General features: G+C 37.1%; 1 protein-coding gene across 9 annotated transcripts in view; it reads right to left on the bottom strand.

Annotated features, from left to right (window-relative positions):
- The window catches only part of CACNB2 (calcium voltage-gated channel auxiliary subunit beta 2), a 220,394-nt gene that overhangs the window by 155,640 nt on the left and 45,419 nt on the right, over window positions 1-19,335 (bottom strand). For 3 of the 9 annotated variants that reach the window (XM_085538675.1, XM_032443075.2, XM_085538674.1), the window contains exon 1: window positions 841-1,624. The exons of the other annotated variants lie outside the window; for them this stretch is intronic. In XM_085538675.1, coding sequence (XP_085394801.1) covers window positions 841-888 — 48 coding nt within the window. In that variant the 5' untranslated portion in view covers window positions 889-1,624. Of the gene's footprint in view, window positions 1-840; window positions 1,625-19,335 lie in introns of those variants that run through there. 9 annotated transcript variants of the gene reach the window in all.

Raw genomic sequence — 19,335 nt, 5'->3', positions numbered from 1 at the left:
AAGCTGCATGTTGCAAATACTCAGCAATCTCAATTTGCAGCTTAGCCACATCACTTTAACCTCCTGTTTCTTATCACACCTATCTGACAACTGAATAGCAGAACAGAAAAGGAATGTTAAAACATAAATGAATTACTTAGGAGATTATCACGCCAGCTGACTATGGTTCAGGCATATTTCAGCTAACAGCCAATCTTTTTCATTACTAATACTTAAGCTTTGGCGCTGTCCCTCCTTGTGGAATTTATTAGAGACAGCCATTTTGCAATACAGAGCAGTCTTATCATATCAGAGTATTGAAATACCCTGTTCTGGAAAGCAAATAAACCATGCAGACCATCAGGCCATATCTTTGTCACTCTGCTACTGCTCTTTTTAAAAAGAACTGCCTCACAAGAGGATTTTTACGTTATACACAGTCTTTTATGCAATTACTGTGCCAGCCTATGTTATATTGATTTTCAGTTGTTATATATGGGTAAACATAGATGACCTACTCTAATGACTCTACGTACACAGCTATTACCAAGAAAAAACACCACACAACTAAACAAAAAAAAATTCTGAAGAGTTAGAATTACAATCTTTTAACACTGTAAGTTACTCTGACATGAAATACATCCACGGTATGAATAACTTCTGAAAAAATAGATGATACTCCCACTTGTAAAAATGATCTTTTTGTCTCCGTGCTGTAAAAACTTATTTCACAGATGCTTAGCACTCTGGCTGGTGGCTAAGATATATATAAAAATATCTGACTGAGCCATACTGTACCATCTAATATATTACGAGTTGAACATACAAGTTAGCATTATACAAATACAAATGGAAACTTACATAGGAAACCCGTACTCGCCGTCGGTGCACCAGCCCACAGCACTGCATGAAGAGGACAGCAGGCAGCAGTCAGTGTGTGGCTTCACCAAGCTCCAGGCATCCCTGTCTCCTCTGAGACACTGTCCATCTCTCCTCACTTTAAAGCCCCAGGTGAAAGAAAACAGGTAGAAAAGCCTGCAGGCAGTCACCCTCCAGCTCTTGAGCTGTCCTTCTAGTTTATCTCGAAGATGGATGAAAGTTACTTACTCTCAGTATATCAATCTCTTCTTTTTAAGATGATTAAATAATAATAATAATAATAATAAAAGCAGAAAAAGCTACAACAACAACAACCCAGAAGCACGTCTTTATTTCCTCAGCATGCAGTTATTACAGTGGAAATCCCATATTCGTACACACCTTTCATAACACGTGGCATAAGGTTTGTACCAACCATTCTGAACTTAGGCAAGACAGGCGTAGCAGAGTCCTTGGATCTCAGAGTGCTGCAACACCCGGCTCTCCGAAGGCGCTCCTGCTGCTGCTGCTGCTGTTCTTGTTGCTGCTGCTCTTACAGCTTCCTTCCCAGAGCACAGTGTAGCAGGAGCATCCTTGTTTCACTGTTACCTCTGTTCTATCCTGGGCATATCCAATTTGTTATTTATCCCTTCTCAACAGCCTGAAAAAATGACGGAGTCTAGACTTGAATTCACCCTGGATCCTCAGGACTACAGAACCAGCCTCCAAACAGTCAGATGCTCTGTCTGGCAGTACGTGTTTCACACGAATCGTCGGCACGGCTGCCGAGTGGCCTTACTACCTGGCTCACAGCACAAGCTGATGCTGTGGCAGGAAGAACTTGAGAGGGCACAAAACTCAGAATATATACGTACTATGCTTAGACTGTGGGATTAACACACCTCCCTCATCTGTTTTTCCTGAAACACTGACAGACATAATTAAATACTTCGGTAATTAAGATTTATGGATAGTGTTTTTGAAAAGATAAAAATCATAAAAAACAGTTACCCTTAAAGCAATCAGGGAACACATCTGAAATCAGGTCATATTAAATTAACCTGTTTATGATCACAGGTCATCATTTAGGCAGGCATAACTCTTCTTCTTGGAGAGACTGAATATTCCAGTATTAACATAATAGGTTTAATAGCTGTATTATATCTTAAAATTAAATCCTTCAGTACTTTATGGCAGTGCTCTGAGAGCACTGTCTCAAATGTCTCCAGAACTGAACATCTCCGGTCAAACAAATACATGATTCACCTACTATTTCTTTTTTCTTTTCTTTCCTTTTCTTTCTTTCTTAACCCTGACAAAAACTTAACTCTTTCAGCACTTACACTTTGCTGGAAGATAGGATGCACAATTAAAATAACTTAAAAGAGCATTTAAAAAGGGGTCCAATATATTGAATTTCAGAGGCACATGTTTTTCCTCTTAATTTCCTGCTCGAATTTATTATTAAATTCCAAAGGGGAAAAAAATTAGGTATAACAAGGAAGAAAAATGGCACCGGGAACCTAAACCAGCTGAACAGCCAGGAGCTTTCTTTCAGTAGAACATAATGAAGATCTGCCCCAATGAGAAGGAAGTCCTCTGGCTCTGTGCTGAAATAATTAACTAAAAAAGTCAACGTTTACAAGTCTGGCAGCTAAAACTCAATTTAGATACTAAATGCCAGCCGATTTCAAGTTTATTTTTTCTTTCTTTCTTTTTTCCTCTTCAAAAATAAATAAGAATCAGTTCAAAGCATCTGTGTGTCTGCGGGGACAGAAATGAATACAGAGATTTCAAATCTCACTCTTTTCCACCAATCCAATCCCCCATACCACCCCAAAACATTCACCAGTGGGCTGACTGGTTTCTCCAAGCCCAGTGAGCTTTGGTGTAAAGCCACAACTGTTAGTGAAGATGTACGGCTGATAAATCATCTCAGCTAGATCTGCAGATGCTCTCGGCATCTTAAAAAAAAAATAAAATCAGAGTAATATAATTAAAAACAGGAAATAGTGGATGTAGGGACCTAATCTATGTAGCTAAATCTAAGTTACCTTTATTTTTCATCCTACCAAGAAGACAGATAGGTAATTTATTACTTTTAGCAGGAAGACAGAAATTAGTGGTTCATCAAGTCACACAGAAGCACCCTCTTAACAGTCTAAAAGCAGAGTATCAGTCCAACAAGCAATGCAGACCACGCATCTCTTCAAATCAGGAATGCTCAGAACAACTGACAAACTCATTAGTAATATAGCAGTAACGACAAACAGTGGGAAGAAGGTATATAATGAATGCTGTCATAAAGAAAAAAAAAGAATAAAAAAAGAATAACTTGTTCAAAATAACTGATGAAATAAAGCTAGACAGAATAATGCAGCACTTATATACATGTAGATGTAACAGTCAGTCATCTGTATTCTAATGGCTGCTTTCCTCTGTTCTAGGAGATCCATATTGAAATTAACAGCAGTATGAAAACCATACATAACTGCCATATTTTATTTTTAAATTTTTTTTGTGACATTTCTTTGGAAATCACCAATAATACTAGTTTCATGTATGTTTTTCTTGCCATATTGAGGCAAATGATATGGGAAAGCAGCAGTTATTTTAAAAGATCGAGCTGCTTCTGAAGTAGATAAATGTATCTACGTTTCTAACTCTAAAACTCATCACAACCACCCAAAGCAAACACAAGCAACTCTTAGAAACCAGTATCAACCCTTGCTCCAATTGATGTGCATCTATACTCAAAATTAAAGATTTCATAATCTGACCAAGAAATCTCTACACTCCACACAGAAATACCTTTCATTGTTTCTCTGTTACCTACTCCCAGACTTTGTCATGGCCGTAGTTCAGACAATTTATTTTTTTTCTCCTCAGTGAGGCCTTTTATGGAGGGGTGGGAGAGGGTTTAATAAATAATTGTGCTATTTATTAAATAGTAAATAATTATTTGGAACTACAGGAATAAAAGGGGCACACGGTCAAACTGATCCCTAATTGAAACTCAATAAAATTTTATGTTCTGCAAAATATGACTTTGTTTACAATTCCCATTATACAATGCAGTGAACACAGAAGTAAACTATATACATTCCATGTTAAATTTACTTCAACACACATTCTGGATTTTACTTTATTTTGCAAACGATTGTCTCTCTCATTACCACATTTGTGATTTTCTAGCAGTGATTACTACATATAAAGAAAAAATGATGCCTAGTCAGGCAGCAAATTTTATCGCTATCCTTACACTTTCTGGGTGAGCTTAGCCTTAGGCAAATCTGCAACAATCTAATTTAATGAGTCTTGGCAAATCTGCAACAAAAAAAATCTTAACATTGTCTTAAAAAATAAAATAAAACCAATTCCATGCTATATTAACTTGAGGGTGTAACAAGAAATCTAATGCTAGAGTAACTAGAAAGCAGGAAATACCACTAAAAAATAGAATACTACCAAGCTAGTGAAGGACATTTTTTCAAATACTCTAACACTGAAAACAATAGCTCTATAAACAAATCAACCCTCCTCATTTTTTATTTCTTCTGAGATGTATTTTAAATTTAATATTTAAATGTATAAGTGTAATATTTTAAAACATATTTTAAAATTTTAGTCAGTCATTATCAATATGGCTGATTTTCAAATATCTAGAAGCGGTTACTCCAACATATTGGAGTGGTGTAAATGAAAGGACATACGTATTTATCTGAAATTAAATGAAATGGTTGGCATGAAAGGTTGAATAGGAATGAACTCTTGGAGGGCAAATGAGTGACACAGCTATTTGTATTCTGCTCAAGTGCTTCATGTCACACGTTACATAAACTAAAAGGTGGGAAAAGAAAAAGAGGCTGTCAGTAAGTTGTTATCATTTTCTTTGATTGGCTTCCTCAGCTAAACAGCACTATCTGAATAAAGCTTCTGCCAGCTCACGGTCACCCAGAACTCCTTGCCAGATCTTCTATAATCTGATCAAGTGACTGCCTAGGGCTAATGAGATGAAACTGAAGTGTTCAGTGCCAGCAAGCACAAGGCACAGCTGCCCCAACTACCTCAAATGGCATCGCATCAGTTCCAATGAGAGGAGAGACAGACATTTTTTTTCTGAATTAAAAAAAAAAAGACAACAAGTCAAATGACGACTGTCCATCCTATGCTAACTTCAGAATCCTTTACTAAAAAGTTCCTTTACATTGTTATTTCAGTTTATCCACAGAATCACAGAGCAGTGAAGGTCGTAAGGCACCACTGGAGAGCATCAAGTCCAAATCCTTGCTCAGAACAGGCTCTGCTAGAGTGGGGCCATGTCAAGTTGTCTTTTGAGTATCTCAAAGGCCAGAGACTTGCACACTCTCTCTGGCAAACTGTCACAATGCTTGACCATCATCACAATAAAAATATTTTTTCTTACACTGAATTGGCATTGCTTATATTTCAATTTGTGCATGGTAACTCTTGTCCTGTCCCTGGATGCCACTGAGAAGAATTTCACTCTTCTTTACTTCTTTCCTATTCATACATCTAGATCTATATGAGCCTTTTCCTTCTCCAGTCAGAACCAGCACAGCTCTCAGACTATCTATCCTTCTTCAAGCCTAGAGGCAATGTTTTGGTTCCTGACTATATTGCTGCGTATGTCCACATCTCTCTTGTGCTGGGGAGCTCTGAGCTGGAGTCAGCATTCCAGGTGTGTCTCACTTCAGTTTACGAGAGGGCAGGTGACCACCTCCTGACCTGCTAGCACTGCTCTTCCTGACACACAACCCAATAGACAGTTTGAATTTGCTACAAGGACAAACTTGGCTCACATTAACTTAAAGTCTACTCATGGCCTTTTCCACAAAGCTGCCTGCCACTTGCCCAGCCTCATAACTTATTCTTCCTCAGGTGCAGGACTTTTCAGATCTCTTTGCTGAACTTCATGAGTTTTCTGTCAAATTGTTTTTCCAGCTGGATGGAACCCTCTGTTGTATCAGCCACTCATCCTAAATTTGTAGTATCTGAAAAACTGCAGGAGGTGCACTCTGACCCATCGTCCAAACCATTAATGAAAAATTTAAATTCTACTACCCCAAGAACAAACCCTGTGAAGAGCAGCACTATGACTGCCCTCTGGCTGTGCTGGTGCTCACACTGCTGAGCACAGCCCCTTGAGCCTGACAGTTCACCGAACACATATTTAGTCCATTATTTTGTCTATGAGGATGAAGTGAGAAACAGTTTTGAAAACCTAACCAAAAGCAAGATAATCAACATCCAACTTCACTTCATCCTCTGAACCATTTGTCTCATTGTAATTGGTGAAAAGTTGGTCGAGACTGATATGCCCTTCTTAGTTACATGCTGACAATTCCTAGTCACCTTCTTGTCCTTAGTAATGTTTACCAAGAGGATTTGCTCCATTATTTTTCATGGGGACTGAGGTAATGCTGACCAGCCTGGAGCTCCACAGATAGTCCTTCTTGTATGTACCCTTCCTGAACATTGTGGTTATGTTTGCTTTCCTCCAGTCCTCACAAACCTTGTTTAATCACCATGATTCCTCAAAGAGAGCTGTTTTTCTAGGACTTCAATACTACCAATACTCAGAAAGAATTTATCCACACAAATACTTGGGTTTGATTTTCCTGTTTGCATCATAACAATATTAAATACTAGAACATATTCCTACATTTACATCAAAACATTAAATTTGCTTCTAACTGTAATCCTTCTTCTAAAGCTTTCCATATCCTCTTATTAGGTAATTTAATGGAGTAAGCACATATGAAATAATGAATTATTTTTAGCTAAAGGATTTTTGCCTATCATCCAGTTGTTAAATGGATGGACAGCACCATTTAACATTCTTTCCATGCAGCACTTCAGAGGGACTCATTTGTAGATATTTAAGTCAGACAGCTGTATATAAATAAAGCGTTTTAAGCATCTATACAAAACTGTATGATGGGTCCATGGCAACAGAGGAATTGTGACAAAAACATCTCTAAGTTTTTGGCAGAATAAGGTGCTTCTGAACCTCCTAGTTTTGTCTACATTGTATGACTTATACAAAAAAAAAAATAAAAATAAAATAAATAAATTCAGTTCCTTTTCCTCAAAAATAAAATAAAATAGAAAAGACAAATCAAAACCTTTTGCTTAGAAAGTCAGAGACATAAACCTTGTATAAGCTTCTCAAAAATAGGCCGAGTCAATCTTTTTACTGTTTGCTACACATTATGCAATACATTGCATGCAAAAGATTAGTATTAAAAATATGATTCTTGGAAACTACTGAAAATAACTGAATTTAAATTAAATAATTAATTAAATAACTGAATTTAAATTAAATTTAATTTCTGAAAATAATAAAAGTCAATAATATGACTTTTCTCCATTGGTGTCATACATTTCTGCATTAGTGTTGCACTCCTGTATGGGATGCTCCATTTATCCCATGCTCTACTCACCCCCTCTCGAGGCTCCCTGACAGCCTAGTTCTGCTGAGGTCTAGGAACTCTCACATTGCTTGGAAGAATGCAATGACTCTCTTCAGCCAGCTGCTTTTGTAATGGGGTTCCAAACGGATAACCTTTACAGCAACGTGCACGTGTGATATGTATCATCCTGGAAAAATCTAAGTAACTGAGTTTAATTAATTAAAAAAAAAAAAAAGAAAGAAAAAAAAAAAAAAGCAACACTAGCTCAAGACTTCTGTATTCAGCTAACATTTTTAAATAACAGCTTGCTGATTTAATCACTGACAATGAGCATTTTCCAGCTATGGCTCCCACCTTCCTGTCTTTCACCAGAAATGAATGCTGTTGAATTTCTATTAATATTATAAACATCCTCTTCTCTGCCAGCTGCTCTTTGGAGAAGAACATTAGTACCAAGGAGTCTTCATATTCATTAAGAATGTTTCATATTGGCTCTCTTTACTTCAGAGTTTTACTGCTCAACTTCTTACTTTTTTAATCTTATCCTGCTGTTGCAGTTGTAGAAAACTATTGATTGATGTAGACTTAAAAAGCACAAAGGTCTTTTAGTCCCCCCATCTTTTAACTTAGTGATCACTACACTGCTTTTGGTAGTTAGCATCTATTCATTTATTACTAATACTTAAAACCTTCTTGCTTACATCATGATGTATATGTCATTTCTGAGCACATAGTTAAAAAAAAAAAAAAATCACATTATCTTTCAATATTGTAGTCCCTCCTTGTAATCATACTTGGTACTGAAAGAGGCAACATCTACAGTCTTTGTTGTGCTTGTTGATCTAGGGGGTTAGACTAGACGACCTCCAGAGGTCCCTTCGAACCCCTGTGACTCCACAGTTCTGTGAAGACAAACCTCAATTTTTGCAAGCTCATTTTTCAACAAGTTTAAATCTTCCCAAGACAGATCATAAGCAATTTGCCTAAAGTGATGAAAGTGATGATTAAACCTGCTATGTATGAAGCTGTCAATCTACCAGCCTACCTATTTGCCTTTTAAATATAGCATGAAACTGACCAGTGGATTAGATGGTCTGACACAGGAGGGGATTTTCTGTGATCTGCTACCCAAGCTATCTAGTCTCACTTGAAGAGCCTCCCACACCTAGTCATGCATTGTCTTCTTGATACCCATTCAGGTTATGTCTCATAATTCTCTTTGCCTGAAGTCTAATCTGTCTCTTGCATCCAGGAACATGAACTATATTTCAGTTTCTTTTCTCTGCAGACCTTAAGCTGTTTATGTTGCTGCCATTTTTCCTTTTCTCTTCTGGCTTTGGCTTCATTTCCTTCTTTGCCACTTGATCTTCTGCTGTATCTTTTTTTTTTTCTCTTTTCTTTCCTTAAATGCTAAAATCTCTTCATCACCCTATTTCTGACTAACCAGTCTTCACTTTTTCTTATAATCCTCTACTTCTATTTATTATCCTCTCTATTGGCAATTTGCTCTTCAGGTTTTCCTTTCCAACCAGTATTTGAACACATGACATTTCCCATGCCTCTTCCTCTCTTCTTTCCTCCAGCCTGAATACAATCCTACTGTTTCTACTTGAAAACTAATTCTCAGGCACATTCTGTCAGGAATTAAGGTCATACCACACACATGCAGACTCTACCAGAAATCTGATTAACAGTGCACATTTGGCAGCTTCTACATCTAGCTATCTAGGCTTCCACCTTCAGCATTAAGGTCATCTCTACGGCCATCTCAGAGACTATCAACATCTCTTCTTAGTCTTCAAATCAAAAGTACTTCTTTCTCATTGAAATAAATCCATCACAGCCTCCCCCTTATTTTCTGCTGCCGTGTTCAGGTATTTATTGAGTATATATCAGCAATTACATAATTTGCTGTATTAATATCTGATCACATGAATAATATTACAACAGTGTATACAAGATGACTGTGTTATTTCAGTTTTTTTTTTAAGTGAACTCTCTAGGTTATACTTTCAACAAGAGTTGTGATAGCTTTTTCCATAAATTTTTAGCTCAGTTTTCTTCTGGAACAAAGCTTTACATGATTGCTTCCCCTTCACTCAGCAGATCCTCTTTCCTTTCACCACCTCCTCAGCTTCCCCCCATCAGACAACTTCAAATTACTTGGAAAAATCGAAGTTTAAAGGCTGTTTCACTTCTACAAGCTTAGTGAGAACTAAAAGTTGGATAAGAGATTCAAACTTCTGATAATTACCAGATTACTAAGAAAAGCTTAAATTATAAATAGACATGACATGCTCTGCCAGGTCAATTACACTGTATCATGCTTAGATTTGTGGTCAATCATTAAATATTAAATGAAAATAAATCAGTCACAGATCTTGCTCCAACTTGCTTAGAAAAAAAACCAAAAAAAACCAAAACCTGTCATAGCGATATATTTAATAAAAATAGGGCAGATAGTAAAAGGAATCAAAAAGAGCTCTTCTGCTCCTAAAATCAGAATGACGTAAGTTGGAACAGTCTTCAAAGACCATCCAGTTCCAGCCCCTCCGTTGCCCGCAGAATTACCAATGGCTAGATCAAGCACTAGATTAGGCTGCCCAGAAACCCATACAATGTGCCTTTGAACATCCACAGGGACAGAGCATCCACAACCTCTCAGGCAGCATTTTCCAGCAGCTCACTACCCTCTCCATGAAAAACCTTCCCCAATAACTAATCTAAGTCTCCTCTCCTTTAAAAAGCCTATATTATGGATAATGAAGTTTTTGGTTGTATTTTTTTTTTCATTCCCTGTTGAATGAATTGTTTTCCTCCCAGCATGTCTCCTTTAGTTTAGAGAAAACGTATTAAGCGAGGACAATGCTTATTGAGGGAAAATAAATAAATAAATAAATAAATGAGATTGTGTTTCTATTTAAAAATAAAACAACGACAACAAAAACACTGGATAGTTGCCTTGTGAGCAGCTTGGTGTGGCCTAGAGATGGGACAGCAGCTGGATCAGTGTCCAGAGGTTTTAGGGTCCATTTTTTGTCCTCTGCAGTTGTTCACAGCTCTTACACTACCACAAGCAACTGCTAAGCTGAGGAAACATCTGTTGCAGATTTTCTTTCTTAATTGCATTTCACAGAACTAAAGACATTGCAACATACAAAGATATAATTTAGGGCCATATTAAATTCTTTTTGATCTGGTTCTGCATCAGATTTAGAAGCCCATGGAAGGAGGGGGGAAAAAACAAACAAACAAACAAAAAAAACCAACAATATTTATACAGTGTCCATGGTTCTGTTTATGGATTCAGTAGCCTTTAATAGTATCTGTGAAGCCATACTGAAGTAAAAGCATTGCTGACACAGGTTTCTCCTTTCTCCAATTTGTAGGGACTATATCTGAACCTGGATGATTTATTTAGATACTCTTCAGGAATACTAAAGAACAGTTGTGGAAGATATAAACATAGGCCTAACATCGTCTAACCTTTTTATTAGAGAATTTTAACAGGACCCAACATTTCTCTTTTGATTCAATTTTGAGAAGTCTACTTCCGTACAATGAGCATAAATTCCGTAGTATTCAACTCCACTATACTTATGATCACTCATTCACCAAGCTCTTAAAAAAGATAAGAAGAGAAATCATTTACTTCATAACTTGACGAGTTTCAGATGCATCGGAAATTCATGTCAACACACAAATGACAAAAAATTCAATGCAAATACAGCAGTACTGCACTACTTTCAAGACAGAAAATGAACTGTTCCGTTTAGTTGCAACCACTAGGTGGCAAAATTGGCCAAAGAAAAACTACCAGCAAAGAAGCATTTTGAAACCTTTGTACCTTTAAAGTTGAACGCGAAAGGGCTCATCAAAAAAAGCTTGGAAATTAAAACCAGCACTCAAATCTTTTTTTAATGAAATTATTTGTAAATATTATTAAAGCACTGCATCTACCTACAAACAAATTATTAAACTACTGAAGGTAAAGTTTTTAGCTAACATTCGTGAAATCACACGGATAAATTATTAGGCAGTAATAGGTAACAATAAGAACACTGAATACACATTTTAATTTCATAAATGTATACGTATGGTATGTTCTTGACATCAGGCACAGCACTGTTTTTTTAACCTTTTGACTAAAGATGACACAGTATTCCTTATGTTTTTCAACACAGAATCTGCTTGCTTGCTTTCAAATCAGCACAGTCAAACATTCCATATGGTTGAATTCTAGCAAATATTTCAGAAAGACAGACAGTTTCTTAATCTTTTCTTGCAGTTCTTCATTTTCCTTAACATTTTCTTGATAGTTCTTTTTCTTTCTGGGTCTGATTGTTGAACCATTCTTCAATTTAAATTTATAGATTGCTGTTATCTACATTTACAGATCAGTGGGTTGGAATTTGAGGTATCGACAGTAACAAAGGTAACAGCCACACAAAATGCACTGATGATAAACTCTCTGGTTCATAAACTCACTGCAAATATACTGCAGTGAAAACCCAGTCTGACTCACAGGAGCACATGGGAAAGAATCCCCATAGAATTTAGGAGCTAAAAACCCACTCCCAGGGTTATATATCCTCCCTCTTATTACATACCCTCTTTCTTTCAAGAAATTTGTGGACCAGGAGCACGAAGTACTCGAAGAGTACACAAAGAAAAGAGGATCCCAGCATGTTCCCTTGTGATTATTGGGACAGATCTGTCTGGCTCCAAGGCAGAAGTTAGAGTGATCTATTGTAAAGACAAAGTGGGTTTTTGATTTGACTAAGCAGTTTAGCCACTCAGAGAATGATTTATCATTCTGGGTTTATTGGGTGTATCAGTGATATATAACATGCAAGCAACAAAGTCTTCCTTTACCCAGACTGAAGTCTTAAATAGCCACTGGGGCCATGGCATGATGGTGTCAAGAGACCAGGAGACTAGACAGAAGAGGGAATGTGAACATCAAACTGTAGCCAACCACTACAGATACTAAGTGGTTGACAATTTTGGTCATACTCCTTACAGTAAAAGGGGGAAAGCTAATGCTGAGTATTGACACAATTTAGTTGCTTCTTTTTTTCCCCCTCTCTAAGTGAAAGTCAATAAAAACCATCCCACTCAGACCAAGGAGAAAAGAAAACAGAATAAACCAGACTGAGAACGAGTCATTCCAAAGCAATTTGCACTGCCCAATTGGAAAGTTACCAGCTACACGCAGTAGATGTGGAATGTATTTTTGCCCAGTAGCATCCACTCCCATTCCTAGATCTGTGTCACTTAACATGTCAGTAAACTGACTGCAGTGACGTATCTATAAAATCTATGAGCTTCTGTGTCACAGGAGAGACTGAAATAAACAACCAGAGCCACAAAATCTTTGAGTCCTACCTTGACCCTTGCTAAAGTAGCGCAGTTTTTAACCGGAGCTGCTGCAATTCTCTGACCATATATTGCTGTTTCCAGAGCATACTGCAGGAGGGTGACCCAGAGGGAGAAAATACAATCCACCTGCTAAGCACATTTAGAAACTCCAGCTTGTGCAGCATACCAGAGACAGATACTTTCTATACTGGATATCTTTGGGCGGTTTTTTTTTTGTTTGTTTGGTTGGTTGGTTTGGTTTTTTTGTGTGTTTTTTGTTCCCTCTCTGAAAATCAAAGTAGGATTATTTTAACAGGTCATTTAGAAGCAGCTTGTGATGATGTCTGTAATGAGGGTTCAGCCTGAGCACTGGGGTCTCAGGAGGGATGAGAACCACTTGCCTGTGGCATCTTGCCAGTGGCCACAACAACAGTGAAAGCCTGAGAACATTCAGCATGCAAGGAGAGGATGGAAGAGCTGGGCCTGTTCAGAATGGAGAAGGCTCACAAGGGCCTCATTTAGCCATGTATATGTGTATACTTGAAGGAAAGAACTGAGTAATACAGAGCCAGATTCTTCTCAGTGGTGTCCAGGGAGATGACAAGAAGCATCATGCACAAATTGAAATATAAACAATGCCAATGTAAGAAAATTATTTTTATTGTGACAGTAATCAAGCACTGCAACAGGTTGCCCAGAGAGAGTACGCAAGGCTCTGGTCCTGGAGTTAATCAAATCTCCAAGCAAACTTTCATTTTACAGTACTTCCATTATCTTCCACAGCCTACTTCATGTATTCCCCGCATGCTGAACTGGCTGAACTCTTTAAAAACAGCTGTCTAATGTATTCTACAGAACTGTTCCTTTACTGGTAGGAAAACTGTAATATAAGGAAGTGAGGATTTCAAATGTAGCACAACATATATTTTTTTAAGAGATCCACACTGCTCAGTGTAATTCCATGGTATTTCTTTTTAAAAAGCAGAAAGTGGTATTTTTGTAATACATCATAGTTTGGACAAAACAGACCTTTTCTTAAAACAAATAGACTCTAGAAAGGTAAAAGTAGTCGGCAGATTTTCTGCATATGTTGAGCAGTACTTCACCATTTCCTGACAAAAGTCTATTTTCCACCAAACAGAAATAAGGAAATAATAGACTTGTAGTTCAGTTTCCTAAAGAAATAACACACTTCATCCTCCATGTCAGTACATACCAGGCTCAATTGCCATTTTCGGTAGCATTTGACTAAGGGAAAAAATCTCAGTAAAATTAGTTTATTTCAGATTCCCTTTTCAACTTCAAATTCTCTAAAAAGCAATAAGAATGAATACACCTGTCGTTAAGTACAGGTCACAAAAAGAGGAATATTAAGACAAGAATCCTTAGAAACTAGAAGCTAAATGAATTTCTGCAATTTTTAATTATTAGAAAAATAAATCTTTATTAATAATATTTCTACACACTTCAGAACATTAAAGCCTTAGAAAACATTGTTCTCCAACCTGATCCAAGACCCAAAAAGGATGCTGCGTTACTTGAGCGCTGTCAAGTATTAATATCAACAACAACAATGGCTGTGCTGAGCAGGCTTTTCTAGAGTTAGCAGTGGTCCCACAGCTCACAAGGACCCCAGCACAGCCTCTGGTGGCTTCTGAAGGCTTTAAGGAAGAAAAAAGAAAGAGGCTGAGAGCATGATACCCTGATGCTGGTGACTTCTGATGAATTTGAAGCGATAACTAGTTAAAAAGCAGAAGAGGCAATAGCAGCACGTGGGCAGCATTTTTGATTAGATTCATGGTAGAACAGAGTAATCTGGACAACACAGAAATATTTATTTAATTATTCTTAGGCTTCCAAATAATTTATTTTGAACTCTTCCAAATGGACTCAAACTAAGCTCCTTGGAGCTCCTCAACGTCCAAAGAAGGTTGCAGTACGTTAATGAACAAGAATTTTCAGACGGTATATCTTGTGAACTCGCAAAAGTCATCCCCAAAGTACTGAGTAATGAAATTCTATTTCCTCTAACTACTTGTTGCCTGGAAGAATTCAGATGGCAATGAAACATTTCATTCAAAAACATTTTAAATCTTGCAGCCCTGCTTTGCTATAACTCAGACATGGTGTCAGAAGTCTTTTCCTTCTGAGACAGAGGATTACTTCAGACTGAGTATCCATGTTTGGATGTTGTATTATTTTGATAGCAGAGAGATCAGAAATTCAAAGAAACAAGAATGAGGGATCAGCAGCAGACCAGTGACTGCAGATCTCATACCTATCTAAGAAATATACGATAACTAATACAGTTCAATGTGTTACTATGAAACAGAGTACAGCAGCTCTAGTATTAATTCTTCTAGATGGGTAATTAGGTAAAAAGCTTTATCAGCTGCTGCAAATAAACGTATAACATACAAAACAGTCACACCAATGAGCTGTTAATTTCTTTGCATTGCTTTGTAGATGCCACTTTGAGCCTTGAAAGTGAGATAACACTAGACATAACACAACAATTGAGATAACAGAAAAACACCATCTCCTTTATGAGTAGGAATGAGAACAAACAGCTACAAAGACACAAGCCAAAAGACATCTTGCATGAAAATCATCTCTGCACAGTCACAGATGAACAAGGTAAGTTGGGTCCCAATAAAAGAAAAATCACATTATTTATGCAGATACAAACAGTTTAAGAAATGTACTACTAAGAGCCCCAAATCTTTCGTTCAATCTGTAATGAAATGTTTGTTTTCTTAAATTATTTAATATATCCCTTTTTAATTCCACTTCACCTCATTTAGCTGTCTGTACTGTAGCTGAACTTTCTGCAGGTCTCCATGGGCCTCCAGCCCCACACGCTCCCAAATATCCTTCACCTCTTCCCCAGGGAAGTAAAGTCAGGTTTGTCATTGGCATTGCTTGCAGATGAACAAACATACATTCCTTCCCACACTCTCCAGTAGTACAGCTTGGCTGGGAAGCAGCCACTGGTGCTACAGGAACATTAGGGATGGCAGCAATTTTCTCACAACCACACGAAGGCTGGCCTAGATGCTCTGCACAGCCAACAAGAGCACCTCAGAGCTGAGATGCGGTCCCAGCAGCCACTCTGATGACCCACTTTGTCCCAGTTTAAATCAACTCTGCAAAATCTGGAGAAGACTCAAGGCAGCCCAAGAATAGCTAATGTCATTCCTATTCAGTACCATTTCTGAGTTTGTTCTTAAATGGCTAAAAAATTGCAAAGTGAGGACAGCATATCCTTTCACACTGCTAGAGAATATGTGAGTCCTGGGAACACAGAGCTCGTATTTCAATTCACAGCTTCATGAAAGTCAAAAGAAAATACATCTTTATGCAAAAAGATGTTCCTCTGTCCCTAGCAGTCTCTCACCTACTTTTCACAATGCATAAAATTCCTAGCTGCTGCTAATTCAGGAGTGTCTTATGTTATTTAAGGACAATCTTTTCTATAAGAATAGGCTATAACTCTTTTTAAAAGCAATACAGTATTTACACTCCTTCACTATGGTTTTAACAGGCCACTACAAGTAGTTACATCAATCTTTTCTCTCATCCACCTCTCATTCATTCTTTTCAGGATGTTTCCTCTTACAAGAGATAGCAGTTTCCATAGCTGATGGTGCCAGGACATGTGAAAATTTTTACATCTTATATTCAGTCAGACTCTCCAGTTTGTCCATAACGTGACAACCAACAAGACAGTGACATTTTTGAGTTATCGGATATGAAAATAACATTCAGAAAATAAATGGTTAAAATATTTTGAAACTTTATCTTTTAATACCAGCAAACAGAGCTGGTTCTGCAGTTACGAATGTCCCTCCTTCTAAACAAGATTGTAGAACCTAAAGGCAACACTAATAATCAAAATAAAATTCATGTTTTACACAACTACTTATTTTACAGGGAGTAAATGCCGAAGAAACTAAAAAACAACATTACAGACTAGAACCTCTACATCAATACATTGCCTGACATTCAGACAACATAAATAAATAAAAATGAAGTAAACGGGAGATGAGAAGAGCCCAGCATGCTTTGAGAAACATAGAATGGCTTAGATTGGAAGGGACGTCTGCAAATCGTCTAGTTCCAATGCCTGTGCTGAAGGCAGGGTCACCAACTGCTAGATCAAATACTAGATCAGGCCAAGTAGAGAGGGACAATCACCTCTGAGAAGCATATCAGCTTTGTAGGGCACAAGAAAGAGCTCTATACACCATGTTGTCTCTTCTCTAGGCAAAATTATAGACATGAGTCCACAGGTCCACACTGATCGTGAAGAGGAAAGACATTTCACAACACAGTTCTGTGTCTTAGAATAACCAAGCACAGACCTAGCAGTAAGTGACTCATCAAGATGGGTAGCTGGTACACGTTCACAGATGTCATGTTGTTGGCATTGCACTAATCATAAGGATAGCAACCTTCTGGCACTACAGCGACTTTCAAACTCACTGACAAGCTCATCTTTTCAGTACTCAACTACTTTGGCAAAGGATAGAGAAAACAAATCCACCATTACAATTCAAATCTTGAAGCATTTTTTGCTTTCCTTCTTTCTCTTTCAGATTTGTTGGTGGTGGTTGTTTTGTTGTTTTGTTGGGTTTTTTTTCCCTTACATAGGGAAATGATAGTTGTAGCAACTGACTGCATTCTCAGCATTAGAATTATTTTATACAGCTGCCACCAGGCATTCAACAGGCATAGAATTATTTTGACAGCAAACAAAGGAGAAGGCAGTTTTCTCTTGAATAAAGAAATTGTCAAACATGTTTATGGACTTACTATCAGAATTTATGCTGTTCTCTATTAGATCCTGTAGGTTTGGTCGTCACTCATAAACTCAATAGCATATTTATTATTTTTGTTAAAACTGATTGAAGTTTTGATTCCTGCAAATCTGCTTCATAAGTCATTCTACCTGTTATATCTCAAAAGAAGTTGTAAAAGCTGAATAATGGTGGGGATGATTATTTAGCCCAAGATGTCACCTGAACAGATAAAGATACTTTTACCTTTGTCTTTTTTTGTTTGTTTGTTTTTAATTTATATACATCTCTTTCCATATTCTTTCCTTATACAACATCTCGGTTTAATGATCTACTTTTCAGTGCCTAGACTGTGAATAGAGGTTTAATATCTGAACAACCTACTAATTTTCGTTATTCCTCTTTGTGTGAATCACAGGTCCTCCAGATCCTCAAGTCTAACCATAAACTGTTCACAGAACTCAGAGCAAAGCATGTGTTCCAAAGAGATTGCAAAACAGTTTTCAGAAGTATCATAAATAAGGGCATGAACAGAGGAAAGACATTAGTCTACTCAACAGGAATTCTATTGCTAATAACACAGAAAACACTTCACTTGAAAAATCGATACAAAGAACATTTAATATTCACAAGGTGTTGAGTCATTTAAGTCAATTCCACACAGAGAAAAAAGTTATTGGTTTAAATCTGCAACCATTTCCAGCAAAAGAAGAATAAACAGCAGGATTGCAAAAGAAATGTTGCTCCACGTGATCCCTAAACTGAGATAAATCTTCAGTTCTGGAAATGTAAGAACCCCCAAAAATCATACCACATTTGATTTTCTACTGAGACAAACGTCAAAAATCTTCCCTCCATGGTGATCCATAAAGCACTGTTGGATAAAATATCAAATGTCTCTTGAAAAGAAAAACAGATAGACTCCTGAACCATTAGTGGTACTTTGCCTACAGTAAAAACTGGCCTAAAACCGACAGATCACACAGGCACAGTTTTGTGGTTTTGCTCTTAGTGTGCTATTTTAAGTCCAACAATTTTTAAAAGGAAAAGAAATATACATTTTTCTCCACAGCCTATTTCTATGCTATCTAGCAACTGGACAGTAGATGTCTCTCCCTGTAATGGCACCAATAAGCTTCACTTCTTCCTTGTCTCACAAGACAAGTTCTTTCTATGTCTCCTTTCCATTCTGTGCTCCTTCTCCAACTCCATGGCAATATTGTTAGAATTTTTACAAAGTACAGCTTGCCACAACTAAAGAAGCAAGAGATGCCATAGTTTCTTTCGATGAAGACAGATTGATATAGAAATGGAGTGACCTATAGTAGGGTGTAAGAGAAATCACTGTTGGAAAGTAGACTTGTACATGAACTATATATGACTATGTTTTATGGAAAAAAGAAAAAAAAAGAAAAAGAAAAAAGAAAAAAAAAAAAAGAAAAAAGCCATCTATTTATGTTGTTGCTCAGGTATTTTTTGCTCTTGCTTTAACTAAAATAATGCAAATAGGCTAAAACCAGAAGAAATAATTGAAAAACACTTCCTCTTCAAACATTATCCAGTTGCCAAATAACTACAAAAACCTACACTCAAAATTATCAAGATATAACCAAGATAACGTATTCAAATGCATTCCAGTCAATATCCAAGATTTATTTATGGTAACACAATGCAAGTAACACTTCCTCCAAAGGGAAAAGGTGATTTCACGTTACATGTGCCTTGTTAATCAAGTATGACTTATAATGGTTACTGTGATGTTTCTGTTTTTCTTAGATAACAGAGCTATTAAGAAGCAAGTAAATCTGAACTTACAAAATAAAAATGGAATAAGCTCTGTATTACATTTTATATGACACCAGATAAACCTAGTCTTGTTTGAACTTACTTCCAAAAAATTA

Source organism: Coturnix japonica, chromosome 2, assembly GCF_054131305.1.
Source record: "Coturnix japonica strain WE chromosome 2, WE-NBRP24, whole genome shotgun sequence".
NCBI classification, from domain to species: domain Eukaryota; kingdom Metazoa; phylum Chordata; class Aves; order Galliformes; family Phasianidae; genus Coturnix; species Coturnix japonica.
The sequence above is the reverse complement of the archived record's forward strand: the minus strand, read 5'-3'. Positions and strand labels throughout refer to the sequence as shown.